This window comes from Pavona decussata, unplaced genomic scaffold (assembly GCF_977016875.1).
Source record: "Pavona decussata unplaced genomic scaffold, jaPavDecu1.1 SCAFFOLD_76, whole genome shotgun sequence".
NCBI classification, from domain to species: domain Eukaryota; kingdom Metazoa; phylum Cnidaria; class Anthozoa; order Scleractinia; family Agariciidae; genus Pavona; species Pavona decussata.
Window position 1 is genome coordinate 1,653,039 of NW_028145494.1, and position 17,023 is coordinate 1,670,061.

Genomic DNA, 17,023 nt, shown 5'->3' on the forward strand with positions numbered 1-17,023 from the left:
TCCCTTGAGCTCTACTGCCAAAACTTTGCCACTGCGCGAAGAAAAACCACGTGGTGTGTTTTATCAAGAGAGGATCCCCTTTTGATTTTATTATAATTTATTCAATCAGTCGGTTCCATAGATGGTGACTTATTAATCTATCAAATGATTTAGTCAGCTTTTCTTCTCTTTATCGAGCGTTCATTGCACTTTTCCGGGCTTTTTCTTCATAAACCGCTTTGCAATGATTATACGTCTCCAGTACGGACTGATCAGCGGAGTTCTCCGGTACAGGTTTGATAAGCAAAGAGAAAACACCACTCAGCACATCTCGAACGCAGCGAGTTGGTAACCAGTTCTCTTCGGTCAGGAATCCCAGGCACACGTTCCCTGTTGTTGGACTCACGTTGACGTGATAAACTGGAGTCAGAAAACGAACCTGCCGTGAAATTGAAAGAACACACATTGTAGTTAACCGTTCGAAAACAATCACGTGAAAATGGCACAGTGCCTCTAAAGTATTTATGGCTTTGGTTGGTTGAAATCTGTATTTCTATAAATGTTGTAACATCTATTCTGCGTTATTTTGTCATGCATTGTATGTAGAGGAGTGTAAAGTTTTGTTTTGTATGTATTTAGTATTGTTTCTTAAAAATAAATAAATAAATAAATGTTTTTGTTAAATGGAAAGGTAGCAAACTTCCCCCGGGTTCGTTTATAAAGGACATGGAAAAACACTGTTTTCTTTTTGTTTCCACAGAGTTTGGGAAACTGTCATAGACGTTTCGGAGAACCCCAAACAGCGGTAGAAATACTCGCATTTGGATCGTGCTTTCGAACCAGTTTTTCATTCTCTATTTCGTTGCCCAAAGTTAAAACTCGTAAGTGAGGAAAATCAAGTCAAAGATTCTCTTTCGATACACTGTAAAAGTAATGTAAAAATCCTGTAAAAATGCGGTAATACGAAACCTATTCCGCTATACAAGCCTCGTCCGTCGTACGCCATGTTGAATTTCATCAATCCGTTCATGAAAGCAGCGACGAATCAGTTCACTCGGGAGTTTAATGTTCAACTTCAATTAAAATTGCTCAGTGGTAGAGTAGCGGACTAGTGAGTAATCAGAAGGTCATAGGTTCGACTCCTGATGGGAAAACTCGGATTTTCTTTTCTCCGATTATGCCTGTGTCAGTGACAGAATGATACATGATTCTCAAAGTAATATTTGTTACTTACCGTAGGAGGTCCAAGAGGATAGTTTTCACTGGACGCCATAAGCATCAAGTCAAGGATTCAAATATCTGAAACACTTGAATAACAAAGAGGCCTTCAAACTTTAAGGGAGCCATGGAGTAACATTGCTTTGCAATTTGTTAAACAATGAACGATTGCTTTAGCAGTATTAAATCCAAAACAAATAAAATAATTTCAAAGGATACGGTAGATAAACTTGAACTTTGAACCGGCCTCCTGGAAAATAAAGCAAATATCATGAAGGCTCAGAATTTTGAACCGGCCTCCGGGAAATTAAAGCGAAATTCATGAAGGCCCCCTAATCCAGGGGGTGTGACTATCATACAAGCAAAGTTACGCACATGGGCAGGTATTCACACTTGAACGGTCTGGCCAAATAATAAATCGTGGAATTTGAAAAAAAAAACTCTTTATTACCGTAGGCTCTGCGGAGCCGTGAGAGAGTATCCGTTTCTGTAAAATCCATAACCGTTTTTACACTTTCGAACCAAAATGGTTAAAATCTATACCGGCTATTTCAGACCAAAAGGGCTAAAAAAAAAAAGGAGCCCATCATGGGCTCCTGCTCTAAAACCATACTTTTTGGCGTCGAACAGAGCTATTTAGCTTATATAGGGGTATACCCAACTCTGGGTATTCTCATTTGGAACAAGGGATTTCCATCGGGAAACTCATATTTATCCCTGGCGCGCATGCAAGAGAATCTGCGAGCAATTTTACAAACGATCATTGTTGGACTCAATAAGAATACAAACGAGAAAATATCTGACTTAAATTCCACACAACAATCCCAATCTCTTTTGTCTCACTGGATTCCATCAGAACGTGTTTTGATTGGATGTGCGCTGGACTCGGCCCGCAGAATCATGAATATGTTGCAATAATGCGCATTAGCATTTTCATTTGGCTTGGTTTCTGGACGGACGACGTATCAGTTTCGCCGAGAAGAAAATGTTCGAACTGACTAACCTTGTGACTGAAACCTGCCGTTTTAACTCAACTCAGATAGTATATGGCGGTGTCTTCCCTGGGCAAACAGGAAAAACACCAGGAGGAAAAGCAAGACGGCTTTATTCCATGATCCACAAGACTCGAAATTCATTCAAGGTGAGATAAAAGGATTCCGCACAGCCCTATACATTTAATGTCATACTAAACCCTCTTACTCAAACAACGAGCGTGAATAGAGTTTGAGTCGCACAATTAACAGAATTAATGTATACATAATTGATGTTGGGGCTGTGCGGAATCTTGTCAGTGAGATTCTTCGTACTTTATTTTTCATCTTTGCAACTACAGTCGGACCTCTATTAAGCGGCCACCCTGGGGACTTTGAAAACTGGTCGCTTAATAGAGGTTGGCCGTTGAATAGAGGTATTGAATACAGCACTTTACTGACAAAATAATAATTTGGGACTTTGGAAAGTGGCCGCTTAATGGAGGGTGGCCGCTTAAAAGGTGGCCGCTTAATAGAGGTCCGACTGTAGATGAATGGCAAGATTCATTCCGCACAGCCCCATACATCAATTATGTATACATTTTGCGACTCAAACTCTATCCATGCCTGTTCTTTGTCAGAATTATTTATGTAGAAATGATAAAAGGTATTTTTCTAGGAAAAAGAAGACGATGAGACTGGACAATCGTTATTCAATAAGTATCTTAGTAGTTCACAGGCAACCCAAGCTTAATATATAAGAGAACGCTACCCAAATATGGGCGCTGTTGTGATGCAAGGATTTGAATTGCGTAAAACAAGTTTGCGGCAAAAATATAAGTATGTGATCAATGGGATTTTTTGCTTCGACAGTGTGAGGCCTTGTCCTTTTCTTTGGTAGCTGAAGACACGGGAAAGGCCGTGAAAACGTTCGCTCAAACGCATTCAATCAGCAAAATCATTGAAGCCATTGAGGTACAGAAGACATTTTTATTGCGAGAATTACTTTATTTCTATGTCCTTCTATCAATTTATGAAAATCCCATACAAATCCTTATATTTTCGCCGCAATTCAAACCCTTGTAACACAATACTGAACACCGCCGATATTTGGGTAGCGTTCTCTTCTATCGCTATTCAGAAGCTTGTGCTACCTGTGAGTAATTTTGCCATGAATTGTGTCTGTGGTCAGATCGGTCAGCGGGTGTAGCTGTGCATCCCGGTATGTACTTCATGTTTCCCTTGTTGAAAAAATTGTCCAAAAAATTAACAGTTGCCGTTTAGCGAAGCCAAGTTCGAGGGCATTATCATCTGTCTGTATGACAGCAAGCCGGAAAGGGGATCATTTATTTTGTAACCCTCTGAAATGCGCGCGCTTTCAGTGTGGAAAAGAGGCAAGACAGCCAGTGATGACCATAGCGTGACTGCAGCTAAATAACTGTCAACTTTTTATTTTTCTGATATTCTTTTAGCCTTGCGCACTATCCCCCAATATGCTATCCTCCTGAAGCGGTTTATTTACTACTGAAATAACGTCATCTCACAGGCTCTCCAACCCCACGTTTGTAGTAAAAAGAGGTGATTAAAAAATACCTTGAAGAACAAAAGAAAATAGGCTACTGAAATACAAAGCATATTCTCTTGTTAACTCACCTTTGTAGGGAGATTCATCAGGTCCTGGAACGATTGCTTCCCATATTTGAAGGCTGTCGGAGGGAACGCTCACTTCGATTCCATGAGGTTTGAGAGACTGCAGTTGCTTTAGCTCTTTCTGTACTCTGTGTTATTAAAAAAATGTGGTAATACTTTATTGAGCGCTCCTTGTTGGTCGACTTTAAAGTGCCACTACGATCAAAATTTTGCATCCCTTTTTTTCTTCAGCTTTTGAAATTAGAAGTGATAAATACTAACCACACCAAATTTTACATCGAAATTCCAACGGGAAGACCAGTTATTTTAAACGCGAAGTTCAGCTTCGCTGTGCCGCCATTACTCGAACGACAAATGGCCGTGAACTACATAGAGAGCTGGATCTAGTTGCACCGACAGCAATATGACGTCATACGCGCACAACAACATGGCCTGGTTTCGAATGTTCGATCTCGCTGAAAGAAGCCACTTCTTTTTATTTTAGTGGCTCAAGGGCCGTCTTTACAACGCACACGTATTGTGGGCAACCGAAAGAAACCTAATGGTGGTTGTTTGAACATTTATGGTTCTGAAATACGTCAAAAGGGGTAATTTCTTCAGACAAATCGTCTTTTTGTACATCGCACCGAAGTACTAAAGTCTGTAAAGACATATCCTCTCGACGACTTCGACAGCTGCTTCGAGGGAAACTCAAACGAAAGGACTGCCATGCAATGCTACTGCCTCGATGCTTACTTTTCCAGGGTAAAGCGAGGGACTAAGTGAAGCGATTAGGCCAAGGTAACTAATTGGAAATGAACTGTTTTCGTGAATGCGTGCAATGAAAGCAAGTGGCGCGGAGTGGTGGTGTGTATGTTCTGTTTATAGCTCATTGTAATGCTTTGTTCGTCCAGTGTTCATTACGTCTACTTCCTATAAGTGTCATGCTTTGGTAAAATAAAAGTGCATAGATACTCCATTTTATTCAAATAATAATAATAATTGCTTGTGGTATAATAAATATTGACAATCAACTGCCTGAGTTTTTCGAATGCTCTCTCGTACAAAGCACCCAACACATTTCTGAAAGACTTGTATGCCGACTGTAGAATACACAGCAAGGCGAGATTTTCGATCTGTATTAAATGAGCAATTGTAATTAAACTGATTGTGACATTGATATGAAAAATTAATCTCTATATATTGAAACAATCACATGATATGTGAAAGTACAGGTCAGAAGAAATTTGCAGGCAACTTTCCAGCTGATGTGGACCTGCTGACACTCCAACTTGCAAAATTCTCTAATGTAGCTATCACTGATTACTGTGAGTCAAGAAGGTCTTGTAGCAATCCTATTTGGTCTGTGTTATTAACTAATTATAAAACTATTATTGAGCAATTTTTTAAAATATCGCTTGTAAATATGCTTTGACTGCACCTTTGTGCAGACTTGCAGTGAATATTATGCTGAAAGTTATCTTGTGGGACAAGTCAAGATAATATCTACAATTTAAACCATATTAGTTTGTACTAAAGAGAACAAATGAACCAAACTGACAAAATTATGAGACAGTATTTTGCCCAATACCCTATTCTAAAGAGTGTGGAAAACTACCAGTGCTTTGTAAATTTCATCTTTGTGTTTGAATTATTAATTTTGTATTTGTGCCCTCTTTTGTTTTCTTGGCACAGTCTGTTATATGGACAGCCAATTTTACAGCATTTTTTGTACAACATAATAAATTTCTAAAAAAAAGTATTTGCACTGTTTTGGTATATACCAGAGACAGTACAAAGGCGTCAACAAGGTCACCAAAGCACACCATGGTAAATAGGACTACCCATGGTAAATAATGCCATAGTAAATCTCACTTAGCTTTTAGTTTAGATCTGTCAACGACACTTCCTGAACCTTAAAATACTGGGATCTGTATTATTAGGGTTAGTTTAGGGAAGCATGAAGGCATTTTTCACAGTTACAGAAGATACCTTGTCCAGAAGAATGGGCCAGGATCTTACACTAAGGTTTACATTGTACATAATGTGCAAATTTATAAATGGAAGGGAGAGGAGGAGAACTACCAGCAAATTTTTGCAATATTTAGCATTGATATCATATCAATATGACAAGTAGGTACTGGTAATGCAGACTGTGTGTGTGTGTGTGTGTGTGTGTGGTTTCTTTTTTTAAAGTTTCTGTCATACCCATGTCATCAAGAACCACAATGCTGCAGGCAAGGTAAGAGTAGAAAGCAAGACTGGCCTCTGACTTCAAGGGTAAACTTATCTTTATACAGGGAAGGTTTTTGGCCAGTGGGATCATGGCATGCATTCTTGTGCTGTGAGTATTCTCATTGTTGTAATGGTTATCAGAGAGGGCCACAGCAAAAGGCATAACTTTAAATTTGATCTTAGAAACTTCCAACATAGCTGATAGGAGAGTCTTCAAAAAAATATCCAGGATATAGGTCAAGCACATTAATATAAACAGTGAAGGGATTATGGAAATTGTTTATTGATGGCCAATTATTTTGTTGGCTTGTTCATAGTGAGAGAGATTTGAGTGTTATGTCATAACAGCAACAACAAAAACAAAACAACCTCCCCCCCCCCAAAAAAAAAAAAAAATAAAATAAAATGAAATAAAATGAAATAAAGTAAAATATGTGGTATTATTGGCATAAAAAATGGCTTTGGTATTTAAAGCTGGCCCTGTTCTTAGTCCTGGTTATTTTCTGAAGGCCAAAGTAAATACCCACAGATATCAACATCCAACATAAGAAAGCCAGGGCTATTTGACAGAAGGAAAAAGCTAAACAATAGAAAAACAACAAACACATAGTATAAGTATAAAGCATGAAAATGTTTGTGGGGTCATGTAAGATAAAACTTACAAGATAGAAAAAAGTTCATGTCGCTGAACAAAAACAAAAAATAAGCTGTGGTTTGTGTGAAAACTTAGGTTAAAGTAATAATTGGCTCTTAATTTAAAACACCAAAGAAAAAAGACATTAAATCTCATTTCTGGTAGAATCTCCAAGAATAATCAAGGTATATCTGTGGAAAGGATGGTCATTCTTTCATAACTATAATATTTCATTTTTATGTCTGTGAACATTGTATGATTTGTGGGAAAATACAATACTGTTACAGCACAGTGTTATGCTGGCTCTTCACACTCAACATGTAAAATGATCACAATTATAGTGTCAGTTTTAGATGAGATAAGAGGCTGGTTTGCTTGTTTCACTCAGATTCACACATCCTCATTGACCAAGGAACAAACATTAAAATAACAACTATGGATGAGATATGATGCAAGCCTACTAAGGTTTCCTCCTTAGCTGTCCTCCTAAACTTTCTTATTAATCTTCAGTTTTCCAGCTGCATTTGAGGGCTTTACAACAATTTATTGTTGAATGTTACTTGGACTGTGGCTTTAAAATATTAGGCCCCTCATGATTACTTCATTTACTGCTTGATAGTTGTTGTAGAATGAGGAAGGGATCTAACCAGGTAATACCTGGTAGATTACAGCCCTGTAGTATTGTAATATTGCAAATATTCTGTAGATTACAGCTATAGCTACCCACTTTTCAACTGAAAATAATTATACATCATTTTAGTTTTGTCAATTAAAGCTTTATTGAACTATAAAAAAACGAGGTTAATAGTTCTTTTTTTCTTGACTCGATCATTATGCAGCTTTGATTGATACTTGCGAACACCATACACGCCACCAACATAACATTAACATGTCTTGGTCTGGAGTTATCCATCCTATTCAATAATTTGTTGCTCAAGTGCTTCTGCGAATAGTGATTAGGTTCTGTTTACTAATCCCAAATAGAAAACATACCCAGAATATTAAATAACCATATGTCTACCTCCAATACAGTTGCTGAGTAAAAAATGCCGGGGTGAATTCGTTTCTTCTTCGGCTATACATGTAAATCCCAGGCTTGAATGAGCTTTTCGCGTGTCTTCGAAGCGTATTCTTTGCAGTCATACGACTCCAAATCCACCGCCAAGGAAATTATAATCCAAGATATTCAATAAAATTGTCCTTTAGATCGCTTTTCACTAAACTGGATGGCGAATCTTGCCTAAATAAAATAATCTTGCCTATTCACTTACTTTAGGACTTTCGATTACTGAGGTTTACTGAGTTCTTGCAAGGAATGCATGATGTTCGATGCGCGTATGACGTCACAAAAAGATCTCATACAAGCAACCGCATTTTAGAATGACCACGGGCGTCACTTTGCCGTCGGAGTAATGGCGGACGGGTTTTCGATGGTTTTCGGCCACCTATTCCCAGGATCAGTAAGCTTGTATAAAGCTAATTAATAGCTATTTTTGCAATTTCGAACTCATTAAATGGATTGGAACACGAAACGGGCGAAAATAGAAGTAAAAATTTTCGTCGTAGTGGCACTTTAAATTATAATTTCCGTCTGTTTTATAAGTTTAGCTGAGCTGTTCTACCCAGGATCTTTCTTAAACCGCGCTTGTGTGTCTGATATGAATAGCAGAGACGGACATGAAAAGCGGACGACAAGCAATTCAACCGCGATTAATATTTTCCCGATATTTTCGGTTACTAAACAAATGCTGAACAGCGTACGTATCTACTTATTGCCACCCCCCCCCCCCCCCTACCCCCCATCGCTGGGAAAATTGCTTCGTGTCTTCTTCTGCGGTTGAACCCAGTTAAACGTACTAAATGGCCAGGTTCAGCTTTTAACTGTACAACATTTTTGAACAACAGTTGCAACTTTTAAACTTTTAACTTAAAAAAATAATAATTTAAGGAACCAAGATAAAGTTGTACAAATGTGACAATCGATCATATAATTATTGATATCTTGTGAACACTGCAGCGCATCACGTACACTATGTTAATTAACAGCGTGACAGCGTGATAGCGTGACAAAGTTGGGTGGAGCGCGGTCATGATTGAACCTCGCCTTTCACTACGCTTGTGAATAATCCACAACACTGAATAATGGCGATGAAAATAGCGCTTGTCTTCCTTTCTCTAATGTTTTCTCCGGGAGCGCCTGCTTCTTTGGGAAGGAAAAAAGTTCTAATCTTGGGAGCCGGAGCTGCAGGGATCACGGCCGCGAAAACGCTTCACGACCAAGGAGTTACTGACTTTCTCGTATTGGAAGGTCAAGATTACATCGGAGGGCGAATGAAACAGGCAACGCTTGCGGGAATGAAGGTGGAACTAGGAGCAAACTGGATCCATTATGTAGACGAAGATGATAATCCACTGATTCCGTTAAAGAACAAACACAATTTGACGGGGCACATATCAAACTTCGATAACATTCGTATCAGGTAAAGATATATAATTCTTTGAAGATTTAATAAGTTAGCTATCTTATGTAAAACAACTGCAAGGTTGATTGAATAACTAGAATTTTAATAATATTGACCAAACCTACCCTTCATCAGGGTATAGAAAAGCTGAGCTTTTCACCTAGCTAAATCACTTAGAAAAGTCCTTGTTTTTGTAAGCCCCTGGTGACGGTTAGTTTTATCGAACCGAAATATTGGGCTGCCTGCAATTTTCGCGGCCGTGATATTGATTTACCAGCGATATAATTACGGCTTTGTTAGGATGAGAGCAGAATACTTGAGTGACCCCCAGTCAAGAAATGAACGCGTAATCATGTTATGAATAGTCTTTGTTCCCTTCGTAAATAAATCAATAACAATCTCTAATTTAGTTAGTTGATACGTGCGAGTGAATATCTGCAATTCTTTGCTCATTCTGGATACTATACTGCCATTGTCTAGATCAGGAAAAAACTCATTTGCATAAGTTTCTATTGGGTTACCTGCAATTTTCGCGGGCGTGATTTATCAGCGATATAATTACGGCTTTGTTAAGATGAGAGCAGAATATTTGAGTGCTCCCCAATCGAGCTTTTAATAGTCTTTAATAGCTTTTTATAGTCTCATCGTTTCCGCGGTCCTCTGTCGTTTCCTTTTTTGGTAAGAAAAGATAAGCGCTCAATTTAAATATCCAAGGTATTTTAAAAGCTTTGCACAAGATAATTTTAAAAGGACACTAACAAGTGATCACACGTTTAAAAATAAAAACACTAGAATGCAGTTTAATGATAGATATAAAGTAAATTATGAAATGCGTCTTAAATCACTGAAAAATAAAATAAGATCTCATCAGTCGTACATACTTTTCAGACACTGCAAGGATGATGGTCAGACAACTTTTGGATTTCTCAGACAGTCGTATTCGTGTGAAAACGCCTTTCGGATCTAAAAGTCGTCTGAATTTAATAATTTGTCAATCGATTTGGTGTAAGATTATTGCCAGTTGACATTATGATAAAACGCTGCAAATTGCAAGCGCACTCGAGAAGCGTCTGAAACATAAGCTTCGCAAATGCAGACAATGCAAAGCCCCCGGGTCAGTAAACAGCATTTGCAAACAACATCGACACACACGCAATCAACCACCCATGAAATCACACGAACCTCCGAGACGAGTTGTAAAGTCTTGTTTCCGTTGTGGCCTCAATACCCGGCAAACAACAGAAAGTATGGAAAAGGGTGGCCATTTTGCAAACGTTTGCTGCTTCAAACCGAAGCCAAAGCCAACCTAACCCCCCTTAAAGCGCCGGTATCATGTATAATTCCTTTGTTCATTCTTTCTAATATAGTGTTCAGTGTTCTGATTGAATCGGATTCGTAATTTGTAACAGGCCAAATACGCACGAAATGAACGCACAATCATGTTATGAATAGTCTTTGTTCCCTTCATAAATCAGTATCAATAACAATCTCTTATTCTGTAAGTTGATACGTGCGAGCGATTATCTGCTCATTCTGGATACATTCTCATTCATCGTCTTGATCAGGAAAAAACCTCATTTGCATTTCTTTCAACCCATTCATTCACATATGTGACTTCAAAACTGATCTTGGCTGTGACCTTGTCAGTTGGTTCATATTTATATTTGCGCCCAAAATCGTATCCGTCCCTTTGTCACAGTGAGACGACTTTTCCGTCAGACTTGTTCGTCGAAATTCGTCCGTTGTCCACCTTGTAGTTAGTCTCCCTCGCTCGCAGCCGGCCTAGCCTAGCCGTTCTATGTCTCGTCACGCAACGCTCCTCCCAGGGAGACTACCTCGTAGTCAGTGAAAACGGCTGATGTCCATCAAGTTACCGATTGCCTTTAGTCGATTAAAGGTTAGGCGAGATCTTGTTAGTCACTCCTCAACCTTGACCACTGACAACATTCGTTCAACAGATCGTCAAAAATTAATCTGCGAATGTCGTGTTAATGAAAGATCGAACAATTAAATTTTTAAAAACTTTAGTTCAATGTGACATCGCGCGATGAAATATCATTGTTCGCACAATGGTCAACTCGTCTCATGATATTTTGGCAAACAATGTTCACGTCACTTGCAATAGAGTAGCGTTTTGCGAATGAAGCCTCGTTTACACCGGCAATTTTTTACCACAGTCAACGAGCAGTAATTACGTTTAGTGATTTTTGCTAATTAGGTGCGTATCATACGACGTCACTAAGCTTATCGGAACGCAAGCTTCGTTGATCGGTCAGTCATAAGCTCGTTTCATAGGGCAACCACGTCAACCAGACCCTCCCTCCCACGGAAGGCTATTGATTCAGCTACGACGTCATTCGCTACTCGGTGTATAGCAGTCGAACCTTACTCAATATAAACTTGTTGCCCAAACCTATTGTTGCGTGGTTATTGAGAGCGCGTGAACTGAATACACCTCGACAGCTTTTTGAATCTGTTCAGGCATTTTCATTTACCAGTTTTTAGCTAGCACGTCTTTATTTGTAATTTCTCCCACCACTGACCCAATGACATATAAACCGGGGCTTTGGCTTCTGGTTGTAATTCGAAATTATGTGCAAAAATTTGATAACAAATGAGTGAAAGTTCGCTGTAATTTACAAAGAGTCGATGAGAACAAACATGACTCCGTCTTACTGTTTGCTCGTTTATTGTACCTAAAACGTTTTCCTCTGTGCACCGTTTTCCAAATTTAGTACGTCGACCTCAGAATTATTTTCTTTTTATTACTATGGCAGTCCAATACTCTGGGTTCCCAGTAGAAAGGGTAAGATCCTGCTTACGTTAGGCGCAAGTGTAGGCAACTTTGAGGAAAAATGCTTTTGAAAAAAACGTCCAAACTTAGTACACTAATAAAATTTCCTCATCTTAAGCGGAGGTGTTACTATTGTCACCATCATCATATCATCATCATCATTATTTATTTATTTATTTATTTATTTATTTATTTATATTTTAATTAACGCTCAACCCCAACTTACGACTTCTCAGTTTCCCGGTTATGAGACCCAAATCCTATCTAACAAGTTTCATGTAGAGCTATGCGTCTGTTTTATTCAAAATGGAGTTGTGAATATAATTTTCTCTGTTTTGAACGTGCTCGTGGTGGAAGCGGAAGATTCCCCTTAAACCACTGAGTTGTTGTTTTTTTCTGAACTCTAGAAGAGATCCCCTTCACAACCATGGAGCAAATGAACAGGAAGACATGAAAGTCGTTGAAGAATGGCGCAAGAAAAGCAAGGAGCTTTTTGAGATGGCAGAGAAAAGAGGAGAAGAAGACATCCCACCAAGAGATATGCCAGCATCCACTGCTCTGGACATACTTGGCTGGAGATCAGACAAACCTCTGAAAAAGGTTCTGTCTTGGTTTGAGATAGACTTTGAATATGGCGACAACGAGTACGTTACATCTTTGAATAATATGGGTGCTCCGGGTGACGACTTGTTTATTACGGATCAAAGAGGAATATGGACTCTCTTTAGTGATTTTTATTCAAATTTTCAAGATAAAATATTACTGAACAAAACTGTGTCCAAGATCAAGTATAATGATGACGGCGTTGAAGTGACCACAGCCGGGAAGGAAACCTTTACTGCAGACTACGTTTTGTGCACGTTCAGCTCTGGCGTGTTGCACAGCGGCTCAGTGCAGTTCGACCCTCCCTTGCCAGATTGGAAGAAAGAAGCCATTTATCGCCTGAGACCTGTTAACCTGGCTAAGATTTTTCTGAAGTTTCCGAGCGATTTCTGGGATGATAACGAATGGATCTTGCATGTCTCTTTGCCTTCCCCTTCCCAAAACTATCCAGCCTTTTTCGATCTCGATCGAGCTGGGTTTTTTCCTGGATCAACCACCTTGTTTGCCGGCGTGACAGGAGATCAAGCGCTTAAAGTGGAGTTGCAGGATGATTCCAAAACGAAGGAAGAAGTGATGCAAGTTCTGAGGAACCTTTATGGATCAAACGTAACTAATGCTACAGGTAATTGTTTTCTTATATGTACTCACCATAAGGAAGTAAATGAAAGAACTATCATTTTTTGTCTGACTGTTTGTTTGCTTTTTCTTTGCTGTTCGTTGGTTGGTTGGCATAGGCTGGCTGGTCGACTCGCTGAATGGCGGCATGGTCAATTGTTCAGTTGGCTGGGGTGGTTGGTTGGCATAGGCAGTTTGGTCAGTGGCTGATTGAGTCGCTGAATCGCTGCATGGCTAATTGTTCAGTTGGCTGGGTTGGTTGGCATAGGCAGTTTGGTCAGTGGCTGATTGAGTCGCTGAATCGCTGCATGGCTAATTGTTTGGTTGGTTGGCTGGCTTGCTAGTAAATTCCTGGTTGGTTGGTTGGTTGGTTGGTTGGTTGGTTGGTTGGTTGGTTGGTTGGTTGGTTGGTTGACCCGTTGGATGGTTGGTTGGTTGGTTGGTTGGTTGGTTGGTTGGTTGGTTGGTTGACCCGTTGGATGGTTGGTTGGCAGATTGGTCAGTGGCTGGTTGACTCGCTGGATGGCTGCATGGCTAATTGTTTAGTGGGTTGTTTTTTGTCCGGTTGATTGGTCAGTTGGCTGGCTTTTTGGTATTTTACTTGTTGGTTGGTTGGTTGGTTGATCAGCTGGCTGGCTTGCTTGTTGAGTAGTTGGTTGGTTGGTCGACCATTTGGTTGGTTGACCATTTGGTTGGTTGACTGGTGGCGGCTGGCTGGCTGGTTGGAGGGAAGGTAGGTAGGCGGGAAGGACGATGAGAGGGTCATTTGAGTAAAGTTAAATGTATCTTTTTCTCTCTCTTAAAGATATTGTAGTGAGCAAATGGTCCAAAAACCCATACACGCTGGGATCCTACACAGACCCAGTGGTAGGAACAGATTCGTCCGTCTTCGCCAACATGGCCGGTCGACTAAAGAATTTGTTTTTCGCTGGTGAGGCTACCCATGAAGATTGGTATGGCTACATACAGGGATCTTACTTTAGTGGACTCGACAGAGCCAAGGAGATCGCCAGTTGTATCCAGGGAAAGAAGTGTGAGTCATATCAGCCTTCCACAGGCCTACCAGTGATCAAACAGGACTGCAAGAGCAAGGCGTCCCAGATGGCAATGCTGCCCGTCAGTCTGCTTGCTTGGCTTCTCCTCTTCCTTTCTTTTTCAGCATAGGAAACATACGTTATCGCAGTCTTCTTTGTGCCGGGACAGTAGAAGAAGTGGAAGACGCAAAGTGAACGCCATTTTGAGATATAGTTTTCAGAATCATTAAAGGAAAACTTTGTTACTTTTTTATTTTGTTCAGTAAAACTGTGTGATGTCCCGCTTAATTTTTGTCGATGCCTTGCATTGCTCGTGATGGGCAGATGTTAGCGTGAGGCAGTTAAAAGCTATTGTACTGATTAGCGTTGAAACTATGTACTTATTTTTCCCGCTAGAGTAGTTAGTAAATCACTTATTTATTTTCCCATATTGTATTGTATAATTTTCTTTTCCTATATTACATTGTATTGTAATTTTTTTCCTCTTTCTACTTTTGAAAGTCTTGGTGTATTTATCTTTTTGCTCCCACCCGACTCGATTAGCTTCGCTAGTTTCGGGTGGAAACTGTACTGTTCTTCAACTTTTTGTTAATATTATTGCTTTCGACGAAGGAAGAAGCACTCCTAATACGGATTGCAGTCGAGATTGTATGGAACGACGTTGATTGAATGAATAGATGGATCTTGGAACGCGTATCTGGCATCCTCCGCAGATTTTTTTTGCAGGGGCGAATGACATCACAAAGGAGAGAGAGCCTGGGATGGAGATCATCGAACGCACTCGCTAATCTTTGATTATTACTAGTAATAATAATTAGTAGAATCTCGGAAAAAGATACTTTGAGAAATCTTGTCAAAAAACAACGGATGTTTACAGACTGTAAGTTGTCTTGCCTTCCTAGCTTATTAGATTGTGTGAACAGAATTATTAGAGCATAAAGATAAAGTTTTGAATATTTTTTAATGAGCATTAGATGCTTCCGTCTTTTCTTGTTCTTTTGTATTATTCAGGAGTACTGCAGCGAGAGTTGTCTTCTGTGTTCCCAGAGGGTTTTCTGCCCTTTAAAAGAGACATTTGTGTAAGCTAATACAGATTGATATGTTCGGATGCTTTAGGTAAAAATTTAAGTCGCGGAAAGTTGTAGGAAACGGAATTTTATTTCCCGAATTTGTTTTCGTAAAACCAACAACAGCTCAGTGATGCTGGCTGACCTTTCTCGCATTTTTAAACGACATATTTATTTGCCCTTTCGAAAACGAAAGGGATTAGTTTTCCAACTAGTGTTACGAAATTTTGTGTTGACATTTTGGCGGGAAAAGTATAGTTTCAAATCCGTTCTGAGGCAATAAAAGCCTTCTGAACAGATATTCACTAAAATGAACCGTTGAGGTGCACGTGCATGCTCCTGATTATTCACTTGGTTCCACCATAAGACCTTGCATCAGGCTAATGGGAATAGCGTATTAAAGCGAACTTGAAAGCGAAAGGCCAGATGCTACTGCAACAAGGAGTAAAAATCTTCTCTCAGAAAAATTGAGCAGATTTATGCGTGATAACGAGAGCAATGACCACCCCACCCCACACATATAGCTGGTTTAGGAACTCCCCGACCCCCACCCCCAAATCGCCAGCTTTTTGTCCTTTGTCTGTCTAGCAATCGACGATGGAAAACTCGATGAAAATGAATGAGGCATGCATTTCAGACGCAGTCAGTGTTGTTTGGTAATACTTATGGTCAGAAATTATATGTTTCCCCTCGTATAGATAGGGTAATGCCTACCTCAACCGAGAACTTGAAGTTGATCAGTGTATAATACTATTAACACTTGGGGTAACACTTCCGACTTCGGCGACATGCGAGGAGATTTTGTTTATCGAAACATGGTACCCAAATCGTAGGGAAGAAAGCAAAAACAAAGCTCCTTTGTTTCGTCTCTGAAAGTTTCCTGATTGCATCGATTCCATTTCTAGAAATCTCATTCGACTACTATCTTTTTCAATTTGTCAATGTGCGTTCCATTATTTCATAAATCCACCTCAGTTGTACCTAACAAAATGTATTTTTCATTTACTAAATAATGCATTCTTACCTCGAAATAAAATCCCTTCGCAAGCTCATTGTAAATGAAAAATGAAGAATGCAACGCTGAGAAATCTTGATTGTGCACGCTTCCTTTCCTCAAATATTAGTATTTAGCAATAATAAAATGAGCCTAGAGGGACTTTTTTTCCGGGAAAAACCCCAAGGGAAATTCCCGCTGAGGTGAAATCGATCGCTCGGATCACGCACACGTCTGTATTTAATTTGCATGTCGAAATTTGTCTGAATGAAGTAAATAAACTTTAGAACTGGGAAAAGGTCTTTTGTTTGGTGTATGAGACTGAAAAAGGCAGAATATCCCGTAAAAGAAGAACAGCACACAACACAGTTGTACGCAAACGCGCAAGTACAAATATGACTCAAAAATGGTGGATTGTTTTATTCAAACGCTTGCCTTATAAATCTCAATTGTAAAGTGAGAGGACAGGTTTCTAAGAAAAGGTCTGGCAAATATTGGACACACGAAAATGAGACTAATCAGTTAGGAATGTAGCTATAAATAAGGAACAATCAAAGTCCATTCATTGATTTTGTCTCGCAAAGTTCGCTCACTGTAGTAAACTACAGTTACTTCGTAACTGCTTTTCTTTGTCTTGTCACCTGCCTGCTAAAAACAAAACATTTGTTTTGTTTATTTTGATCCAAGCTTCAGGAAAACTTCCTGGGGAAAAAACCCTTCTCTGCAGTTCGTGACTTTTTAAATTCCGAGAAAAATGACATCATGTCATCCAGGTATACCCCTCAGAT

At 39.5% G+C, this 17,023-nt stretch overlaps 2 protein-coding genes across 2 annotated transcripts; one reads left to right on the top strand and one right to left on the bottom strand.

Moving 5' to 3' along the window:
- Positions 1 to 54: 54 nt before the first annotated feature.
- On the bottom strand, positions 55 to 16,428 carry LOC146476575 (uncharacterized). Its single transcript, XM_085114458.1, has 5 exons — positions 16,266 to 16,428; positions 3,822 to 3,946; positions 1,417 to 1,447; positions 1,214 to 1,241; positions 55 to 418 (listed from the first exon to the last, which is right to left on the bottom strand). Exons 1-5 carry the CDS (start codon positions 16,292 to 16,294, stop codon positions 170 to 172), a joined length of 462 nt encoding a protein of 153 aa, XP_084970584.1. The 5' UTR covers positions 16,295 to 16,428; the 3' UTR covers positions 55 to 169.
- On the top strand, positions 8,727 to 15,142 carry LOC146476576 (uncharacterized). The gene is made up of 3 exons (XM_085114451.1): positions 8,727 to 9,146; positions 12,330 to 13,147; positions 13,946 to 15,142. Exons 1-3 carry the CDS (start codon positions 8,809 to 8,811, stop codon positions 14,302 to 14,304), a joined length of 1,515 nt encoding a protein of 504 aa, XP_084970577.1. The 5' UTR covers positions 8,727 to 8,808; the 3' UTR covers positions 14,305 to 15,142.
- Positions 16,429 to 17,023: the final 595 nt, after the last annotated feature.

Excerpts from the sequence above, each read along its gene's own strand:
- LOC146476576 (XM_085114451.1), top strand. The coding sequence starts at position 8,809 with ATGGCGATGAAAATAGCGCTTGTCTTCCTTTCTCTAATGTTTTCTCCG. Across the intron at positions 9,147-12,329 it reads TTCGATAACATTCGTATCAG|AAGAGATCCCCTTCACAACC; the intron begins GTAAAGATATAT and ends TCTGAACTCTAG. Across the intron at positions 13,148-13,945 it reads AAACGTAACTAATGCTACAG|ATATTGTAGTGAGCAAATGG; the intron begins GTAATTGTTTTC and ends TCTCTCTTAAAG.
- LOC146476575 (XM_085114458.1), bottom strand. The coding sequence starts at position 16,294 with ATGAGCTTGCGAAGGGATTTTATTTCGAG. Across the intron at positions 1,448-3,821 it reads TGATGAATCTCCCTACAAAG|GAGGCCGGTTCAAAGTTCAA; the intron begins GTGAGTTAACAA and ends TTTATTTTCCAG. Across the intron at positions 1,242-1,416 it reads AAAGTTCAAGTTTATCTACC|TGAAAACTATCCTCTTGGAC; the intron begins GTATCCTTTGAA and ends TATGGCGTCCAG.